The sequence below is a fragment of the Manis pentadactyla genome, chromosome 13 (assembly GCF_030020395.1).
Source record: "Manis pentadactyla isolate mManPen7 chromosome 13, mManPen7.hap1, whole genome shotgun sequence".
NCBI classification, from domain to species: domain Eukaryota; kingdom Metazoa; phylum Chordata; class Mammalia; order Pholidota; family Manidae; genus Manis; species Manis pentadactyla.
The window spans coordinates 23,229,951-23,251,221 of NC_080031.1; the positions used below are offsets into that span (position 1 = coordinate 23,229,951).

Sequence of the window (21,271 nt, forward strand, 5' to 3'; positions counted from 1 at the left end):
TCCTGTCTCCTTTGCTTATCATGCCCCTCCCTGCTGCTTTAGGGACCGCTTACATATAGCTCTCATCCTGATATTTTCTTATTCAAAAAGACTTGGAAGATCCATCAACAAACCAGGAGGACTTGATTTCTTCACTGCTTTGTTGCTATTCGTCTGTACATTTCCTCCATTTCAAGTGATCTTATGTCTTATACTTGTGTTTAAGAGCTGTTTTTCCAGTTTGACCCAGAATATGTGCTATATTTTTACTTTATTGTATCTTCCTATTTTCCATCTAAAATATGGCACAAACTAAGATGTAAAAAAAAGTTACTAAATTAAGTTCAAAGACACTATCTTCTGTTTTCATTTAGGTGTACACATTGTTCTCACATATCTGAAACTTCCCCTTCTGTGTTGAACAATCATACATTAATAATAAAATAAGTAATGTCAGGAAGGCTGAAAGTTTAACATAAACCCCATGTAACTATCTGGGAGGGAATGAAATCCAGTAGACAGTCCCCAGAATGTCTTTTTGCTTGTGTATTTTCTGCATTAAGGAAGTACTACCATTTTAATTATTGATTATCCTGTTGTCTTTTGAACCCTATAATCCAGCCTCAGCTCTGTGTCTTGGTTTCCATTAAGCTAGATAATTCTCTCTGTTTAGACTTTTCTCTTCTCAAAATGACTGCATTGCTTCTATACACTTTTCTTGCCTGAGTTACTCCTGCCTTACAGCCAAGGCAAAATCCCACAGAAACAAGTGAAGACAAGTGAACCCTCTTCTGAGGGTTAGGACCTTTCATAGACCTAACTAATAACTTTTTTCTTCCTGGAACCATGGAAACCTTTGGAATATTATTGGAAAACATTCTGTTACACAGTAAATTAGTCTGTTAATAGTCCTATTTGATCTAGTTTAACATAATAATTTTTTGTGGGTAAAACTGCAACATTTCCAGAATCTCTCACCTGGTTTAGTGCATCTCCATATCAATAGGTAATTACAAGGGAGAGCAAGGGAATATCTGGTCAAAAGAGGTTGGCTGGGGCCCCTTTTTTCTACAGCCAGGTCATGAGTGACATGGGAGAGCAGAACTAGACAACTGCTTGTAGGCAGTAAACAGGTTTCTCCGACTTTTCTCTCCCTTTTACTGATTCTGGTTTCAAGGCTATTTTGCCCCAGGATTTTCCCCCTGGAGTTACATCTGGCAGTAGCCTGGCAAGACTGCAAAATCTGTCTTCATGGGTGGGACCCTTGGGCAGGCTGCCCCTAGAGATAGTGGGGAGATACCCAGAATTCCCCCTGTGGATGGTGGGGAGGTCCCAGTGGCTGCAGCAGTGGAGGGTGCAGCTGCACCTAGGAGCCCCCTAACCATGGGGCTTCCAACTGGGGAGCCCCTAGTGGGGAATGGGTCTAGGGTAAAGCACCTCCTAGAAGTGTGGGGCCTTCCCAAGAACTGAGGAATGGTGGAGACACCAGAAGCTGTGGAATAAGTCCTCTGTGACATAGAATACTGCTTAGAGGCCCTGAGTGGCCATGTAGCAGCTAGGATTGTGGGATGTCTGTTACTCGAGATTATGGAAAGGTTATCAAGGAGAAAGACACACTTCAGCATCACCTGGAAGAGCTGAGGCGGCCTATGGGATGCCCTTAAGTGAGAGAGACAGTTATTGAGAAGACAGGTTGTGCTCCTAGAAGATATGTTAGCAGTGAAGGAGGAGGCAGCAGGAGAACCCACGTTACAGAAAGTTGTGAGGGAGGGGGAGGAAAGAGTGGTGCCTTCAGCCCCAGAGATGACAGAGGAGATGTTGGGAGAGGATCATGGGGTGGGGCCGGGGGCCAATCCGTTTTCCTGACACCACTGCCCAAGGCCCGAGCCTCTCCTGTATTAAAGGTCCGCCTGGTTGTAATTAAGAAAGTAAAATGCAACAACTGTGGGCCCCTCAGCGGGAAGAGCTTCCCCCTCCCCAGATTGTGGAGCACTCCATGCTCCATCCATATACCCAGGATGAGCTGGTGGACATGAGCATCCAGTTTCAGCAGAAGCCATCAGAACCTCTGCTACATGGCTTTTGCATCGCTGGGATATGGGGGTGGAAAACTGTTATGATGGGCTCCAAAATGGGTAGATTGGCTTCCCTGACAATTCACCCTCCCCTCTGGCAGCAGTTGTAAAGTGCCTGTCACACCCCAGGGTATCAGGTGCTTCTGGATTAGCTGACAGTAGCCATCAGGGCAGTCTGGCCTAATCAGGGTGATTTGCCATATTTACGTACTAGCTGGAAAACATATGTAGAGCTCCAGCAGGGGTTACAGAAGTTGGGCATGAAAAAATAGCATCTATAATATGGGCCCCTAGAACCCCAATAAGGAGTTGTGCACTGTGGGAATGAAAAATTTGATACTCTATCCAGCTCCTCCATGTCTCTTTGGGTCCCTAGTGTCTATTCTTGCTCCCCACATGGGGCAACCCATAAGTTAGGCTACTCATACTTTAGCAGATCTTGGGGAGGTTGGCATATTAAGAGCACAGAAGGAAGTACAGGCTGAGACAGAAAGGAGAGATGCAAAGGGCCCCATGAAGGTCTCGAGGCCCCAGATGTGGGTTGATTTGATAAAGATGGGGACAGTGAAAGAAAAAAAAAATTAATGCAAAGCCCAATAGGACCTTCTTAGAACTGTGGCACCAATTAAAGTCAGAGCAGCAGTTCAAGCCACTGAGGTCCAGGACACGGATGCCAGAGACAAAGCCCCATGTGTGGTGTGTGTCCCTGCAAGACATCCTGTGGTACAGTACTCAGGATATGCATGGGCTCTCACCCCCACAGGAGGACAATTGAGAGTTGGAGTTAGACTGAGGTGGGGGTCAAGGCCTCCACCTTGGGGAATGTGGTGGTGACTGGAGGACACATGTAGAATGAGTAATTCATTGGTCCCCTATAAAAGTACAATGTTTCCTGGTGCTGGTGGACACAGGAGCTGAATGATCTCTGATTTATGGCAACCCTGAGTGATTTCCTGGGCCATCTGCTCTGATAGATGGCTATGGGGGTAAGGCAATTAGAGTGAGGAAAGCCCAAATCCCACTGGGGATAGTGCATTTAGCCACAAAGGAGTATACTGTGTATATTTATAATATCTATGAATATATTTTGGGGGTAGATATCCTGCAGGGCCTGTGGTTACAGACCATGGCAGGTGAGTTCAGACTGAGGGTACGTGTAGTAAAGGCAGTTCTGAGGGGACATGCCTAGCACCCACCTGTAACTCTGTACCTCAGCTGGTGATAAATACTAAGCAGTATAAATTGCCTGGGGGACATAAAGAAATTAAAGAAACTCTACAGGAGTTGGAGAAGGCATCATAAAGCCTACTTATAGTCCTTTGATTCTCTGGTGTGGCCAGTGAAAAATCCAGACAGCTCTTGACATATGACCGTGGATTATGGGGAATTGAATAAAGTCACACCCCCTTTGCATGCTGCTGTCCCCTCTATAGGAGCCCTTATAGACGCCCTCAGTCATGAACTAGGTATGTATCGTTATGTTGTGGACCTTGTTAATGTTTTCTTTTTATTGACATAGAAAAAGAAAGTCAGGAATAGTTTGCCTTCATGTGGGAAGGCTGGCAGTGGACATCCTGCGATGTTCACTATAGCAGAGCCACTGGTCCTTCACACGATTGCCACTCTGGGGTATGGAGTGGAGAGCAGCAGCCATTCTCTCCTCCCCTCCATTCCTGGTATGTAATTGGTCAGGTGCCTGCTAGTCACCAGGGACCTGCCCATGGAGTTGCTCCTGGAGGAAGGCGTGCGTGGAGAGGGGTGGTTGGGGGTGTGGTGGTGGATTGCGCTGTGGCTGGAGAGAGAGCCGGGGAGCAGAGCTGAGCGAGAGGAGGCCGAGGGTGCTGGGACAGAGGGAGACGAGCGGCTGGGGGTCGGAGTAGAGGGCAGAGCAGGAGAGAGACTGAGCCACAAGAAATCAACCTTTAATCCCCAGCAGACCCTACCCATCTCCTTCGGTTCCACGGGATTCATAGGGAACCCCCTTCCTCCAGAGCCACACTAAGTGAAATGAGTTATACGCAAAATAACAAACGTTGTATGGTTCCACTTGAATGAAACATCTAAAATAGGCAAATTCATAGAGACAGAGTAGACTAGAAGATACAGTGGCAGACAGAAGGAGGATGGGGAGTTATCATTTAATGGGTATGGTTTGGGATAATGAAAACATCTTGGAAATAGTGGTAATAGTTGTATGACATTGTAAAGGTAATCAGTGCCAGTGATTTATGCACTCAAAGTTATTAAAATGCCAAATTTTATATATAAACAAAATTGAGGAATGTGGTCTATGGATCTGGAAGAAAATGTCATAAATGATAAGGTTACTGAGAACTCAGTTATAAAATAAAAATAATCACAAAGAAGACTTGGGAATATCTTCCATTACAAGGATGAGGTGTGCAAGGCGGATGGCTTGGAAGAATTGTTGGCAGAAAAATCAACAGCCAAGGACATTCAGAGGAAAGGACAACAGAGTGTGTTAACTTGTTAAAGCTGTTATTAGACAATAGTAGATGCATGCTGGAATATTCAGCATCCTCTACAGACTAAACTGAGGCAATATTAGTGTTTTCCTTTGACCTGAAACTGAGTGTCCTCTCTGCTCCTCTGCTTTCTGAGGTGTGAGCACCACGACGTCTCAGGTCACCAGAATCTCCCAAAAACTATTCCCAGTGTTAATACAGAATCTGATCTGATCTTAGTTTCTATAGATACATATGAAAAATATGATTTGATTGATAGAATCATTTTGGGGTTGTGGAATAAAGTCTAAAAAAAAGTTCACTTGTTTAAATTATCCCAGTGGGAATTTCCAAACTCACAGAGATACTGCAATACAGTTCTGCAGATTACAGTATCTCCTAGGTAAGGCTGTTTGGAAATCATACAGGAACCATGTATTGTCTTTGTTTTCATTTCCCTGGAGAATGTAATAAATGTGCTATTGAGGAGAGATAAAGAATAGTTGCCAACGTAAATGCTGAAGATACCAGTTTCTTCTTCTCTTGAATATCAAAATAAAACTGGGAAAAGACTCTTGAATTTGCTTTAGAAAAAAGCTGGACACCTTACCTTAGATAACAGGTGGATTTTATCTTCAGGATTCTTCAGACTTGTTTGCAGTATGAGATTTATTAATACATAGTCATTGAATTTATTCACTGATTGTGAGTAAGGTAGTTGTGAATCATTGCATGTACCTTAGATTTAAGCCAAATATCTGGTGAGTTGGTCACATTAAATTTTACTTTACCAATCCACAATTAACCACTGTCCTTATATTAATAAAAAATATGGTTTTAGAATATATTTATAAAGTGTCGATTTAATGATTATTTGTGCTTGACTAATACTTATTGGAAAATTTTAGCCATAATTTATATACAATAAACAGTTGAAACTATTGTTCCATATACCTGATGAACAGTTATAGAATGACTCATATGGTTCTATATTTTTATATAACCTATATATGATAACTTATACTTTCTGCATAAATTAAATAAAATAATTCAAAGACATGGCAGTAATAAATATTTTTTTCATGATTTGAGAAAAGTTCAGGGGAAGAAAACAGAAAGGGAGTGGTTTGTATCAGTGAAGGACAGAAAATCTGGAAAGGAAAACTCAAGAAACACAGAGTGTGTCAAATGACTCCATTCCTACTTCCTGTTACTTGTCTTAATGGGTCAATTTGTAGTATGTGTTTCTGATTTCCGTATTTAAACGTCATCTATTCTATTATTCTATTTAAACATCACCTTTTCTATTCTGTTACAATAGGATATTAATGGTGATTATTTGAATATTCCTACAGATGGGTGGAAGGGTGGAGAATAAAATTCAGTTTTTTTTCTGTACATTTTGTGGACCACCTAGGGAGGAGACCACCAGGGTTTTGGGGAAAGTGACCCGAGTTTTAACATATAAGACTACACTTAAGGATATAGTCTCCATCATAAGCCAATAGATGAAGAAATGGGGAAGGTTACAGGGATGGGATTTATGAAACCACCAAATGATGCTGACGAACAGGAGACTGGTAGAAATCAGGAGGACCGCTCTGAATGGTGATGTCTCCTTCTCTCTGTCATTCTAAAGTAAATTTGATTGTAAACCTTCTGTATTTTTATCTCTCTCCAATACATGATAAAACAATAATGATATATAATTAAAATGAACTTGCTTTGCATTCTTTCAAAACTTGAAAGTGAATGTAGGCATTTATTTGGCAAATACATACTGATTACTTAAAATGATCAAAATATAATGTGGGGGATATAAAGAAGAAATAAATGGAATTAATATTTTAATACATGAGACCAGATGTCATCAAACTGATAAAAAAATATGAATGTATTGTCTAGTTATTGATGATTTATTTACCCAGCCATAGTCTTACTATGGAAGAACCAGAAAAATTAGAATTTTCTTACAAAATAAGAATTTCAGTGAAGCTTAGGTGATTTCAGGCTTTTGCCCTTCTAGCACAATACCTGACACATAGTGAAGAATAATTAATTAATCAGTCTTTTCTTAAATCAACAGGAGATAAGTTTTATTTTCCTTATTTGAGAGATAAAAAAGTGAGGTTCAGAAAGGAGATGTAATTTGTCCAAAAACCAGACACTCAAGATTCAACATAAGTCTGAAATGCATAAAATTTTGCTTTGTTTTGTTTTGTTTCATTTTTCCCAGTAGGCACTGGCTTCTTTAGGATAGCTAGGCACTGGCCCTAACACTAACCAAGATTTTCTTGGAGAGGCATTAAAGCATTTAACAATCTGACAAAAACAGGTAAGCATATGAAACCAAGTAGTTCTAATTACCAAAAACTGAGAAAGTTGTAGTATACATTGTGTGGTGGGCTCTACTAATCGTGCTATTGGGAAAGAGTAGGAGTTGAATGGACAGTGATAGGATTGAATAAGGGCTGACAGGGAATGGCAAAGTCCAGTTCTCCGGCAGCACAGTCTTTAGCAATCAAGGGAAGAATACTTAGGTTTAAACTATAGACTCTGGAGATGTCCTTGTACCTGGATTGCATAAAGGAAAGATGTTTAGGGTGTTTAAAATAGTAGGTTATGAGGGATACAAGCAAGAGGAGAGAGAGCCTGGAGGGTCTGCCTCTTCCTGGGAGGAAGGCCACTTTGCTGTGATTGTGCAATTGGATCAGCTGACCTTAAAGGAGATAAGGGACAATAACGTGAAGCTATGGTTGTAAGTTTATTCTAATATGTTTGTGTAACTCTGGGGAAAATATGCTCCCAGTCTGGGGCAAATTACCTTTGAGGCCAAAATAGTCAAAGGAGAAATGAAGTGAGAGAAACCCTTTTTCTGTTTACAAGCAGTCGTCCACTTCCACTCGCCTGTGTCTCTCATGACCTGGCTGCAGAAAAGGAACCTCAGCCAACCTCTCTGGTCCAGATATGCCCTCGCTCCCCCACGTAATCCCTGTTGCTCTGGAGATGGACTAATGCCAGGCAAGAGATTCTGGAAATATGCTATTTTACCCACAGTTTGGGAGAAAGGTAACCAGCCACCAACACCAGCTGCTGACTCCTCTTAATTTAAGTCAGAATCATGGACAGGTCAGGCCCAAAAGAGGTCTTTAAAGACCTGGTTTAACTCCCACAGTTTACTTTTGGTTAAATTGAAACTCATAAAGGGGATGCAGCATATTAAAAAACCATTGAGTTAAGAGGTGCTTTATGAAGGAGATTTTTTTTTACAAATAGTCTAGTATTCTGCAGGGTATCTATTGATAAGGTGATATTATTATCTCTTAAAAATATGAAAGCATGAAATTATTCTTGTAGATATATAGGAGCCATACCTTCTTTGCTTTCTACAGAAATACTTGAAAATAGAGGAAATCATAATTTTAAGTGATTCAGGAACATAGATTATAGTTTTGAGTCAGACACAATGTAGATTTTATGTTTTAAAAAGTAAATGAAATGATAGGTCTTTTTCACAACTTTTTCCCATCTTTCTAATAAACTGGATTGGGTATATTTATGTGTCTATTTTTTTTTTAAAGAATTTTGTGTTTTGTCTGAAATACCCAAGTATTTCTAAAACAAAATAATCTCCATTAAAAAAAGTCTATGTTTATTTTCCTGGTAATTCCTAATTATACCATCAGTTTTCCACTTTTGGACTGAAAACACACTTAACAAATAACATTTGTACTGTATTTTTCAAATGCAATTTGATCTACTACCTGACAGAGATTCTCACAAAGCCCTGTGGATGAGATCAAGCAGAATTTAAACTATCAGTGGTGGTGAGAAAACTTACTTACTATCAGCTCATGCAACAAGTTAAATATGAAGTAAAGACTAGACTATAATTTAAATTTTAAGTTATAGTTCTTTTCAATAAATCACAGGATTTAATTTTGGGGATGCTAGAGCACTGAATTCTTTTTTTTATTTTAATATCATTTTATTAATTATATTTTTTAATTACTGTACATTTTATTAATGTACAATATTAATTAATGTACATTTAATTAATGTACAATTACTCGAACAACATTACGGTTACTAGACTGCCCCTATTATCAAGTCCCCCCCACATACCCCAGTACAGTCACTGTCCATCAGCGTAGTAAGATGCTATAGAATCACTACTTGTCTTCTCTGTGTTGTACAACCCTCCCCATATCCCCCCTACATTATGTGTGCTAATCATAATGCCCCCTTTTCCCCTTTATTCCTCCCTTACCATCCATCCTCTCCTGTCCCTTTCCCTTTGGTAACTGTTAGTCCATTCTTGGGTTCTGTGAGTCTGCTGCTGTTTTGTTCCTTCAGTTTTTTCTTGTTCTTATACTCCACAGATGAGTGAAACCATTTGATAGTTGTCTTTCTCTGCCTGGCTTATTTCACTGAGCATAATACCTTCTAGCTCCATTCATGTTGTTGCAAATGGTAGGATTTGTTTCCTTCTTATGACTGAATAATATTCCATTGCGTACATATACCACATATTCTTTATCCATTCATCTACTGATGTACACTTAGGTTACTTCCATTTCTTGGCTATTGTAAATAGTGCTGCAATAAACATAGGGGTACATATGTCTTTTTCAAACTGGGCTCCTGCATTCTTAGGATAAATTCCTAGAAGTGGAATTCCTGGGTCAAATGGTATTTCTATTTTGAGTTTTTTGAGGAACCTCCATATAGCTTTCCACAATGGTTGACCTAGTTTACATTCCCACCAGCAGTGTAAGAGGGTTCCCCTTTTTCACATCCTCACCAACATTTGTTGTTTGTCTTTTGGATGTTGGCCATCCTAACTGGTATGAGGTGACATCTCATTATGGTTTTAGTTTGCATTTCTCTGATGATTAGCAATGTGGAGCACCTTTTCATGTGCCTGTTGGTCATCTGAATTTCTTCTTTGGAGAAGTGTCTGTTCAGATCATCTGCCCATTTTCTAACTGGCTTATTTGCTTTTTGTTTGTTGAGGTACATGAGCTTTTTATATAATTTGGATGTCAACCCCTTATCAGATATGTCATGCATACTGTAGGATGCCTTTTTGTTCTACTGATGTTGTCCTTTGCTGTGCAGAAGGTTTTTAGATTGATGTAGTCTCACTTGTTCATTTTTGCTTTTGTTCAACTTGTCCAGGGAGATATGTTTGTAAAGAAGTTGCTCATGTTTATGTACAAGAGATTTTTGCCTATATTTTTTTCTAGGAGTTTTATGGTTTCATGATTTATATTCAGGTCTTTGACCCATTTTGAATTTACTTTTGTGTATGGGGTAAAACAATAATCCAATTTCATTCTCTTACATGTGGCTGTCCAGTTTTGCCAACACCAGCTGTTGAAGAGTCTGTCATTTCCCCAATGCATATCCATAGCTCCTTTATCGTGTATTAATTGACCATATGTGCTTGGGTTTATATCTGGGCTTTCTATTCTGTTACACTGGTCTATGGGTCTGTTCTTGCACCAGTACCAAATTGTCTTGATTACTGTGGCTTTGTAGTAGAGCTTGAAGTCAGGGAGCGTAATTCTCCCTGCTTTATTCTTCCTTCTCAGGATTGCTTTGGCTATTGGGGTTCTTTTGTGGTTCCATATGAATTTTAGTACTATTTGCTCTAGTTCATTGAAGAATGCTGTAGGTAGTTTGATAGGGATTGCAATGAATCTATAGATTGTTTTAGGCAGGATGGCCATTTTGACAATATTAATTCTTCCTAGCCAAGAGCATGGGCTGAATTTCCATTTATTAGAGTCCTCTCTAATTTCTCTTAAGAGTGTCTTCTATAGATCTTTCACTTGCTTGTTTAGGTTTATTCCTAGATATTTTATTCTTTTTGATGCAGTTGTGAATGGAATTGTTTTCCTGATTTCTCTTTCTGTGAGTTCATTGTTAGTGTATAGGAATGCAACAGATTTCTGTGTATTAATTTTGTATCCTGCAACATTGCTGAATTCAGATATTATATCTAGTGGTTTTAGAGTGGATTCTTTAGGGTTTTTTTATGTACAATATCCTGTCATCTGCAAACAGTGACAGTTTGACTTCTCCCTTGCCAGTCTGGATGCCTTTTATTTCTTTGTGTTGTCTGATTGCCATAGCTAGGACCTCCAGAACTATGTTGAATAAGGTGAGGAGAGTGGGCATCCTTGTCTTGTTCCTGATCTTAAAGTGAAAGCTTTCAGCTTCTCACTGTTAAATATAGTGTTGGCTGTGGGTTTATCATATATGGCCTTTATTATGTTGAGTTATTTGGCCTCTATACCCATTTTGTTGAGAGTTTTTATCATGGATGGATGTTGAATTTTGTCGAATGCTTTTTCAGCATTTATGAAGATGATCATGTGGTTTTTGTCCTTTTTGTTGATGTGGTGGATGATGTTGATGGATTTTCGAATGTTGTACTATCCTTGTATTCCTGGGATGAATCTCACTTGATCATGATGGATGATTTTTTGATGTATTTTTGAATTCAGTTTGCTAATATTATGTTGAGTATTTTTGCGTCTATGTTCATTGGGGATATTGGTCTGTAATTTTCTTTTATTGTGGTATCTTTGCCTTGTTTTGGTATTAGAGTGATGTTGGCCTCATAGAATGTGTTTGAGAGTTTTCCCTACTCTTCTACTTTTTGAAAACTGTAAGGAGGATGGGTATTAGGTCTTCACTAAATGTTTGATAAAATTCAGCAGTGAAACCACCTTGTCAAAAGGTTTTGAGCACTGAATTCTTTTAAATCATTGCAAATAATTTAAAAATCCTAAAATGCAATTTTTAATTGAATGAGGAGGCTTATTTGACTGGTATGAATATCCCCTCTTCATTTTTCAGTAGTAAGGATACCAAACTGTCATTTTGCAGTGATTGATGTTAACTCTTATACATTGAATAGATTTACATTTTTTCTCTTAAAAAAACCCTACTTAATTTAAGAGCTTTATGTATACAAATTTGAATGGTAACTGCACTGAAAGGAAAAAGGGGAAGGGAAGTGTTAGAATTTTGAAAATAAACTGTAAATATCTTGGTGCCAATATTATGTGTAATTGACATAAAATGTTTTAAATACTAATATTTAGTGTTTTATAAAGAATTTATGGTATGACAATATAGGTAGTCATGGGGAAGGCAGTACAGCACAGAGAAGACAAGTGATGTCTCTATAGCAACTTACTATGCTGATAGTGACTGCAATGGGGTCAGGGTTGGGGGGACTTGATAATATGGGTGAATGTTGAAACATTAATGTTGCTCATGTGAAACCTTCATAATATTGTATATCAATAGTACTTTAATTTTAAAAAATTTATTGTGTGATATGGTGGAATGGTCAACAGCTTGTTTCTCAATAGTTCTTCCTTAGCCTATCGAAGGTGCTTGAAATTCTACTGATAAAAAATGTACTTGTCAAAGCTTTAAAGCTGTTACCAAAGAGACATTAATAGTGTTAATTCTGCATTAAGAAAGAGGAGGAAGTAAAAGTAATGAGAATGAAAGAGAGTTAAAATAATGGGAATGAAAGAGAGAAAAGAAATGAAGATACAGTGCCAGTAATGTGGAAACTGAAAGGAGCATCCGTTTAAGTATGATGGATTAAAAAGAGTTGAACAGTTTGTGTAAATCGATTAGAAAAAAGCTGGTTTATGCAAGTGGGTAAGGTATAATGTGAGACTCTAAGATCCCAGCAAAACCTATTATTATCCTCAGATGCCTTGATGAGTGTCAAATACATTTGAGATGATAATCTTCTGAAAAACACAGATAATCATATTTCTTTTATTATCCTTTTGGTTGACTATAAAATGTAATCCAGTTCTAAATTAAGTATACTGATAAATTAAGTAGAACATAAATATAACTGATTATGGCCAAGTATAAATGCCTTATGGTTTCAAATACATATGTTGATTTTTCTATTTACTACCTTTCTATATAGAACCCATGGCAGGTAATTCCTCACGTATAACATTATCCACATACTATACTTCATGTATTTTCACTTTTTGTATTTTCACTCAGTGTTTCATTTCTGTGTTTATTTTTCTCAATAATAAACAGTGAGAAAAGCAAAAAGATATCTGATATTTTTTTGTTTCTCTAAAAATTCCATTTCTGTAATTCCATAGAGGTGAATTATCACTCATGTTCAATAATACATGCTAATAGAATGGTTACATAAATATACTGTATTTTACAATATTAGTCTTCATTTCAGGTACCTAAGAAGTTTACCAGTAATGTTTTCAAGAAAATGATAAAAATATAAGCAGGAAAGCCTTCCTAAATAAAAATTAAATTTCTACTTTATATAATATTTGAACCCTTTTCACTATAATCTGCCTCATACTCAAGGAATGATAAGCATCACCATATTTAAATATATATATAACAAAAATTCACAATGTTTCTAATTTCAGGTAGCTACAAACTGCCCTGGATCATGGGAAATAAGAATAACATCACAGAATTTATTCTTTTAGGACTTTCTCAGAAAAAGGAGATAGAAGTTCTCTGTTTTTTACTGTTCTTATTTTGTTACATAGCAGTTTTCATTGGAAACCTGCTTGTCATGATTTCAATCACCTGCAGTCAACTTATTTACCAGCCTATGTATTTCTTCCTGACTTACCTCTCACTCTCAGACCTTTGCTACACTTCTACTGTGACCCCAAAATTAATCATTGATTTGCTGGCAGAAAAGAAGACCATTTCCTACAATGGCTGCATGACACAGCTCTTTACCATGCACTTCTTTGGGGGCATAGAGGTCTTTATCCTCACAGGGATGGCCTATGACCGCTACGTGGCCATCTGCAAGCCCCTGCACTACACAGTCATCATGAGCAGGCAGAGGTGTGATGTCTTGATTGCCGCTTCCTGTGCTGGAGGATTCCTCCATTCCTTTGGTCAGTTTACTCTTGCCATCTTTTTACCCTACTGTGGTCCCAATGAGATAGACCACTACTTCTGCGATGTGTATCCTTTGCTGAAACTAGCCTGCATGGACACAAGGAGAATTGGTCTCCTGGTCATTGCCAATTCGGGTGTGATGGGTCTGGTTATTTTTGTGGTCTTGCTGGTATCCTATGCTGTGATCCTGCATACAGTCAGGTCCTACTCTGCAGAAAATCGCCGCAAAGCTCTTTCTACGTGCAGTTCCCACATCACTGTGGTGGTCCTTTTTTTTGCTCCTTTACTCTTTATTTATATTAGACCAGCCATTACTCTCCCAGAAGACAAAGTGTTTGCTCTTTTCTACACCATCATTGCTCCCATGCTCAACCCTCTGATTTACACACTCAGGAACATGGAGATGAAGAATGCCATGAAGACACTGTGGTGCCGTGTACCAAAGTAAGGAAATAAACAGAAGGACATCACTGATTTTCACTACAGAGCTTGTGGAATATATGACTTTTCCATCCCAAAACTTTAAAAATGCATAATGCTCTATCTCTTATAACTAGCTATTAGGACTCACTAACTAGCTAATTAGGACTGAGGAGGAACTCAAAGTTCAATAGAAATTCTACTGATATGAAATACTTGCATATATTTGCTTTCAGGCAACTATAAAAGATATATTCAATAAAGATGGGTTAGTATCATTAAGCTTTCCTGAAACAGAGATGTAAATAGAAAAATAACATAGTGCTATGACTCAGTTTAAAATACCCACCAAACAAAACTGAATCTATCATGTGCTAGAAATTCTTTAAAAATACCCTAACCTACCTTCCTAGTAGTTCTTTGTTTAATTCTTGATAGTTATCCCAAGACTGCTGAGTAAGGGTTGCACAGTGTACATGTCAGAGAACAACATTAGAGCAGAAAGGTGAAAGATCACCCTCTGGTGTACAATAAGCAGGGGCTTGTGTCAGGTAGCTAGGCAGACAGGAGCAGGTCCCACCCTGTCCTGGATGAGGTCCTCCCCCGTCCACCTACTCCCTTGTAACCAGATGACAGAACACACCCAAACCCCTCCTGTTTGTGGTTCCTCTTCTTCTTTCCTGAAACATGGACATGCAAGTATAAATATAGCAGCTGTTTTGTAACCTTAAGGGCAAATGCTTCATGAAAAACATGGTAGAACAAGGGTCCAGAAGGATCATGGGTCTAAAACTGTATCAGCAACTGTATCACTCAATCAATTTAATAATAGTTTTAAATCCTACCTATGTTCTCATAAACTTTGCTTTTATGGACTTATTATTACATTAAAAAGTTATTTGCTTAAGTTCCTAAATATTTTCTACTAAATATGATTGAGGGCAATCTCAACTAATACACACATGTTTTTTTAATTAAAAATTAAAGTATATTTACATGTTAATTCAGGAAATTGTTATTTTTATGACATCTGCTCACCTAAAACTTGGTATATGATTCTGTCAGTGTTTACTTAATGACTTTGATTAAGGTCATATAGTTCTGTCCCTTTTGGCCTGACTCTCTTTTATTAAAATTTATTTGTAAGTGTATACATATATTAGTTCTAGCTACCTTTCCAATTTTCTTATTATTTCTAGGTATTTTACCATTTTTTAAAGATTTTATAGGATCACAACCTAACAAATTTCACAGATGGATAAAGTTGTCTCAAAGAAGTAATGCCTTTCTCATTTAATTATCAGCAAAATATTAGCATCTAAAATATTGGCTTCACCAAACCACTGTAGATATTGGTTGATTTTTTAAAAGTTATGGCTGTCCTTCCACCATGTGAGGACATAGCAAGAAGACGGCCATCCTGAACCAGGAAGCAGAGCCCTCATTAGACACAGACTCTGTTGAAAACTTGATCTTGGACTTCCTAGTTCCAAAACTTGTTGGTCCTCCATGACCAGCAGCCCCAGCAGAGCAATGTGATGAAAACAAGATGGAAAAGAAAACTACACAAGTGGTGGGTTCACTCTGTAGAAAAAGAATGCAAAAATAAGGATTTCTCCCATATAGAACACAAGAGACCATTTTCTCTGCTTCCCTTTTTAAAAATTAGTCTCTTGGACACTGGATGGCAGGATACTTACTATGATAGGCTGAGTAGCAGTCTCTCCAACATATATCTACGACCTAATCTCTGGAACCTGTTAAAGTTAACTCATATGGCAAAAAGTGGCTTTGTAGACATGATTAAAATAACCATATTTAGATGGGGGTAGATTACTTGGGTGGGCCCTAAATGTAATCACAACTCTCCTGCCTGAAAAAAGCGAAGTTGAAGATTCGACACAGAGAAAAAAGTCATGTGAAGCAAAGGGAAGTAGAGACAAGAGAGAAGATGCTACACCCGTGCATTTGAAAAGAGAAGAAGAGATCATGAGCCAAAAGATTCTGCTCTGAAGGTTGGAACAACAGGAAACACACTATCTTCCAGAGCCTCCAGAGAAAGCACAGTCCTGAGAAAATCCAGGTTTTGGCCCAGTGAAACTGACTTTGGGCTTCAGGAGCTGTAAGAGAGTAAGTTGGCATTGTCATTTGCAACAAAGCATGGAAGAAGTCAAACCTAGAGGCACACTCAGAAACACTGGAGAATGTGGTGAAAGGCAATTCGGATAAGATTCGAGATGTAGGTTAAATGGTAAGCCAGGAAGCTAACAGGACCGAACTGGAAAATGAGTCAGCTGAGAGGAACCCTCCTGGGATTAAACCAAGCATCAAACACTGACCTCAGATACAATTCTTTTCAAAACCCATGATTTGACTGGAATGGTTTACAGAGCAGTTTATGCTTCAGAACACTGTTGAAATCAACTGAGCAACAGGCAGCGATTGGTGATGCTAGCCATCTGAGTGCAATTAAGGGAAGAGAAGAGAGCTCTATCAAAATCACTGCCATCCTATGATGGCTGTGGGCCTGAGCAAGCCTGCAGGAAAGAAAATGACCTCACTGAAATGATCCAGACAGTGACTGAACAAATTAAAAAGCAAATAACAATAGCAAGCAGTTTTGTGTTTCAGTGGTTACCATGAAGAAATGGTAAAGACAATCCAGAGACTGGAAGGATATATTTGCAAATCACGAATCTAAAAAAGGATATGTATCTAGAATGTATAAAAACTCTTACAATTCAATAATAAAAAGTCAAATAATCACAAAAATAAGTTATGGGTGACATTAACTGTTTCTAGGCTCAAAGTTTAGTATTGTCTTTATATTAGATGTATTAATTACATGTGGAGAATATAAACATAAATAAAAATTCACCAGGAAAATTTTCCACTGACTAGGAAACTCTGGGAAAGTTTCTCAACATCTCTGCTTCAATCCTCTCAACTGTAAAAAGGGAATAATAATAGTACCGAACCATGAGACTAGCCAAAGTATTAAATGAGTAGCAATTTAGGGTACTGGTTGGCACACAGCAATCATTCAATGATATTAGCTCGCAACACATTTTCAGACACATTGTGTGGGTGATTTTGGATACAGCCAAAGAAGCTGAGTAAATTCTTTATCTGAACTGAAATGAAACAAAGAGAAATAAACAATTAGAATATGAGCATGCTTGGGCTCACGAGTCCAGAGGGAGACAAACGTCTCAGTCAAAACTCCATCATGAGAGCCAGGTAGACAGAGTCACATGGCCAAGAAGGAGCTGTGCATCACCACGTTACTGCTGTAGGTCAGGGAGGATATGGGTTGTCATGAAGGATAGTGCCAATACCTGTCAGATGGTAAACACTGGAGCTGAAGATCATTTAATTAATTCCAACAAGAATAAGAAAAAAATAAAAGACACTGAAAGAATATTGCAGAAGAAAAAGGAAATATTATACAAAATAATTTCGATCATAAAGAAAGGCTAGAACTCTTGAGAATTATTTCCTATGGGAGCAAGAAGGAAAAGTTTGCTATTTTCAATAAGTTGCAAGAGGATGTCTACAAAACTGAAACAGAAAGTTTTATGGAGAACAAATTGATATTCAAAAGAAAATGGATGTGAAAACAGAAATGGTTAGATTAAAAACTATAGGGAAAACACAATTAAATAGAAAAATTAAAAATATCTTTAATGGCATTAAAAACAAAATTTTAGATGCTGACAATCAAGTGCTGAAAACTTGAGAAGGTCTCTCACTATGGAGAAGAAAGTGAAAAAGAGCTAAAAATCACATAGGGAGATTTTAGTTAATATTTCAGGTAAAAAATTTTTGATAACTATAAGCATCATAAGTTTTCCTATCATTCCATTCTGAAACAAATAGATTACAATAAATTTCCATTAAAGGTAGCTTTCTTGAAATGGGAATAAACATGAAAATTAAAAATCTGAGCATGCAGATATAAGACTTAAAGTGTTGCTGAAATTAAAAGAAAAAAACTATAAGAATAGACCCATTCATAGACACCCACTGTTTACAACAATTTCAGTGATAAATGAAAAGATCTGACAATCTTCCAAGCAGATAATAAATTAAATTTTAAAAATTATTAAATCACATGATTCCAGTTTTAGAACAAATAAAAAGACAATATTGTTTAAGGTTAAAAAAGTAGATGAACAAATACAATTGTCTTATAAAGTTAAACAGATTCAAGAGACCACCAACTAACAATATCTGTATAACAAAAATGTCAAATATACACTACGTAATCAAGCTTCCATAAGTTAAAATGAAAAAGACCAACACCCCTGGAATTTCTGAAATTTTCTTTTGAATGTACTATTTGTGATTTTACATTTGTTTGTTCTCATGTTTATTATTTTCTCCTCCTTTAGTCTTTTGCCTCTTTGAGGGCTGAGACTGTGTTGTCCACCATGTGAATTCGCTATGCAACTTTTATCCAATTCACAATTTTTAGATGTAAGTGACAGTAATTATTTTTGAATTGAATGAATTGATGAGACTATTTTATTTATTGTTATAGTTTTCTCTATTTCCTATAATATTTGTATCAGAAAAAAATAATATATTTTTAGAAAGGAGTTTGGATACAGAGATAAATTTCTAACCTACCTGCACACCTGGCAAGAAAACCTCTGGGAACAGATGAGCTTCCTGGAAGAACAAGTGTATTAACAAGGAGTGTTTTCTGGCATCAGTTAGAAATTCCAATACCCTAATATACTTGATTTTCTGGGAAAATTTAAATATTAAATTATTGGCCCACATTCTGTGCTTATAAGTCTCTCCGTAGGGCTCTCTAATGTTTCCCAGTTCAGCTTATCCTAGCTTCCCTCAGCTGCCTGCTTCTGTCATGTCCTGACATAGGAACGTTAGGTACAATATTTCCCTGTAGTCCCCATGTCCCAAGTCTAATCTCAATGCTTTGGATCCTGATGCAGTAGGGAAATATAATTATTGGATTTGGCATAATTATTAGGGAGAAATTTAAGCTATGGTTTATATCTTTGACAAAGTATACTGATGGGAAATTTCTAAATCCTCAGAGATATTGAGAGAAATTCTATATAATATGTTTCTCAGAATTCATTTTAAATGCCGGCATATAACTACATATATATAATGTTTTTCTACAGAGAAAGGTAAATATCAGAGAGACAATTCATTTTTCTTTTTAAGAATAGAAAATTAGAGGGGGGGGCGGATGATGGCGGCGTGAGTAGAGCAGCGGAAATCTCCTCCCAAAACCACATGTATCTATGAAAATATAACAAAGACAACCCTTCCTAGAATAAAGACCAGAGGACACAGGACAATATCCAGACCACATCCGCACCTGAGAGAACCCAGCGCCTGGTGAAGGTGGTAAGATACGAGCCCCGGCCCCGCGGGAGCCGAGCGCCCCTCCCCCCAGCTCCCGGCGGGAGAAGAGCAGGCAGAGCGGGAGGGAGACGGAGCCCAGGGCTGCCGAACACCCAGCCCCAGCCATCCGGGCCAGAGTGCAGGGCCCTGGATACTAGGAAAACAGGGCAGCAAGAACAGTGAGCAGGCACCGGAGGCCGGGCACCGGAGGATATAAGAAAAGCAAGCGACCAATTTTTTTTTTTTTTTTTTTTTTTTGCTGTTTTGCTTTGGCGAGCGCTTTTTGGAACTCTTAAAGGGACAGGGCCCCCAATACTAGGGAAAAAGGGCAGCAAGACCGGTGAGCAGATGCCTGAGGCTGGCGCCGGAGAATAAAGAAATACGAGCGGCCACCTTTTTTTTTTTTTCTTTTTTTTTAATTAAAAAAACTTTTTTTTTAATTTAAATTTTTTTTTTTTTGGTGGTCGTTGTTTTGTTTTGGCGGGTGCTTTTTGGAAGACTTAAAGGGGCAGGGCGGGACACTTAATCCAGAGATAGGGAATCCGGGGATCTCTGGGCACCCTAACCCCTGGGCTGCAGGGAGCAGAGAGGCCCCTTATGGAGATAAATAGCCTCCTGGCAGCTCCCCCTCCAACGTGACTCCACCACTTTGGAGCAGAGGCCGGAACCAGGCCTCGCCCACAGCAACAGCGGAGTTAAACTCCATAGCAGCTGGGCAGGAAGCAGAAACCCTGTCTGCGCACAGCTGCCCAGCACAAGCCATTAGAGCACACTGTTCTCCCAGAAGAGGAGGGCCACAAACCAACAAGAAGGGAAGTTCTTCCAGCTGTCACTCGTCCCAGCTCTGCAAACTATTCCTATCACCATGAAAAGGCAAAGCTACAGGCACACAAAGATCACAGAGACAACACCAGAGAAGGAGACAGACCTAACCAGTCTTCCTGAAAAAGAATTCAAAATAAGAATCATAAACATGCTGACAGAGATGCAGAGAAATACGCAAGAGAAATGGGATGAAGTCCGGAGGCAGATCACAGATGTCAGAAAGGAGATCGCAGAACTGAAACAAACTCTAGAAGGGTTTATAATCAGAATGGATAGGATGCAAGAGGCCATTGATGGAATTGAAATCAGAGAACAGGAACGCATAGAAGCTGACATAGAGAGAGATAAAAGGATCTACAGGAATGAAACAATGTTAAGAGAACTGTGTGACCAATCCAAAAGAAACAATATCCATATTATAAGGGTTCCAGAAGAAGAAGAGAGAGGAAAAGGGATGGAAAGTATCTTGGAAGAAATAATTGCTGAAAACTTCCCCAAACTGGGGGAGGAAATAATCGAACAGACCATGGAAATACACAGAACCCCCAACAGAAAGGATCCAAGGAGGACAACACCAAGACACATAATAATTAAAATGGCAAAGATCAAGGACAAAGAAAGAGTTTTAAAGGCAGCTAGAGAGAAAAAGGTCACCTATAAAGGGAAACCCATCAGGCTAACATCAGACTTCTCGACAGAAACCCTACAGGCCAGAAGAGAATGGCATGATATATTTAATACAATGAAACAGAAGGGCCTTGAACCAAGGATACTGTATCCAGCACGACTATCATTCAAATATGATGGTGGGATTAAACAATTCCCAGACAAACAAAAGCTGAGGGAATTTGCTTCCCACAAACCACCTCTACAGGACATCTTACAGGGACTGCTCTAGATGGGAGCACTCCTAGAAAGAACACAGCACAAAACACCCAACATATGAAGAATCGAGGATGAGGAATAAGAAGGGAGAGAAGAAAAGAATCTCCAGACAGTGTATATAACAGCTCAATAAGCGAGCTAAGTTAGGCAGTAAGATACTAAAGAGGCTAACCTTGAACCTTTGGTAAAAACGAATTTAAAGCCTGCAATGGCAATAAGTACATATCTTTCAATAGTCACCCTAAATGTTAATGGACTGAATGCACCAATCAAAAGACACAGAGTAATAGA

The 21,271-nt window shown here is 38.5% G+C and overlaps 1 protein-coding gene across 1 annotated transcript; it reads left to right on the forward strand.

Annotated features, from left to right (window-relative positions):
• Positions 1-12,998: 12,998 nt before the first annotated feature.
• On the forward strand, positions 12,999-13,916 carry LOC130680408 (olfactory receptor 4P4-like). Its single transcript, XM_057490873.1, has one exon. It carries the CDS (start codon positions 12,999-13,001, stop codon positions 13,914-13,916), a length of 918 nt encoding a protein of 305 aa, XP_057346856.1.
• The last annotated feature ends 7,355 nt before the right edge of the window (positions 13,917-21,271 follow it).

Excerpts from the sequence above, each read along its gene's own strand:
- LOC130680408 (XM_057490873.1), top strand. The coding sequence starts at position 12,999 with ATGGGAAATAAGAATAACATCACAGAATTTATTCTTTTAGGACTTTCT.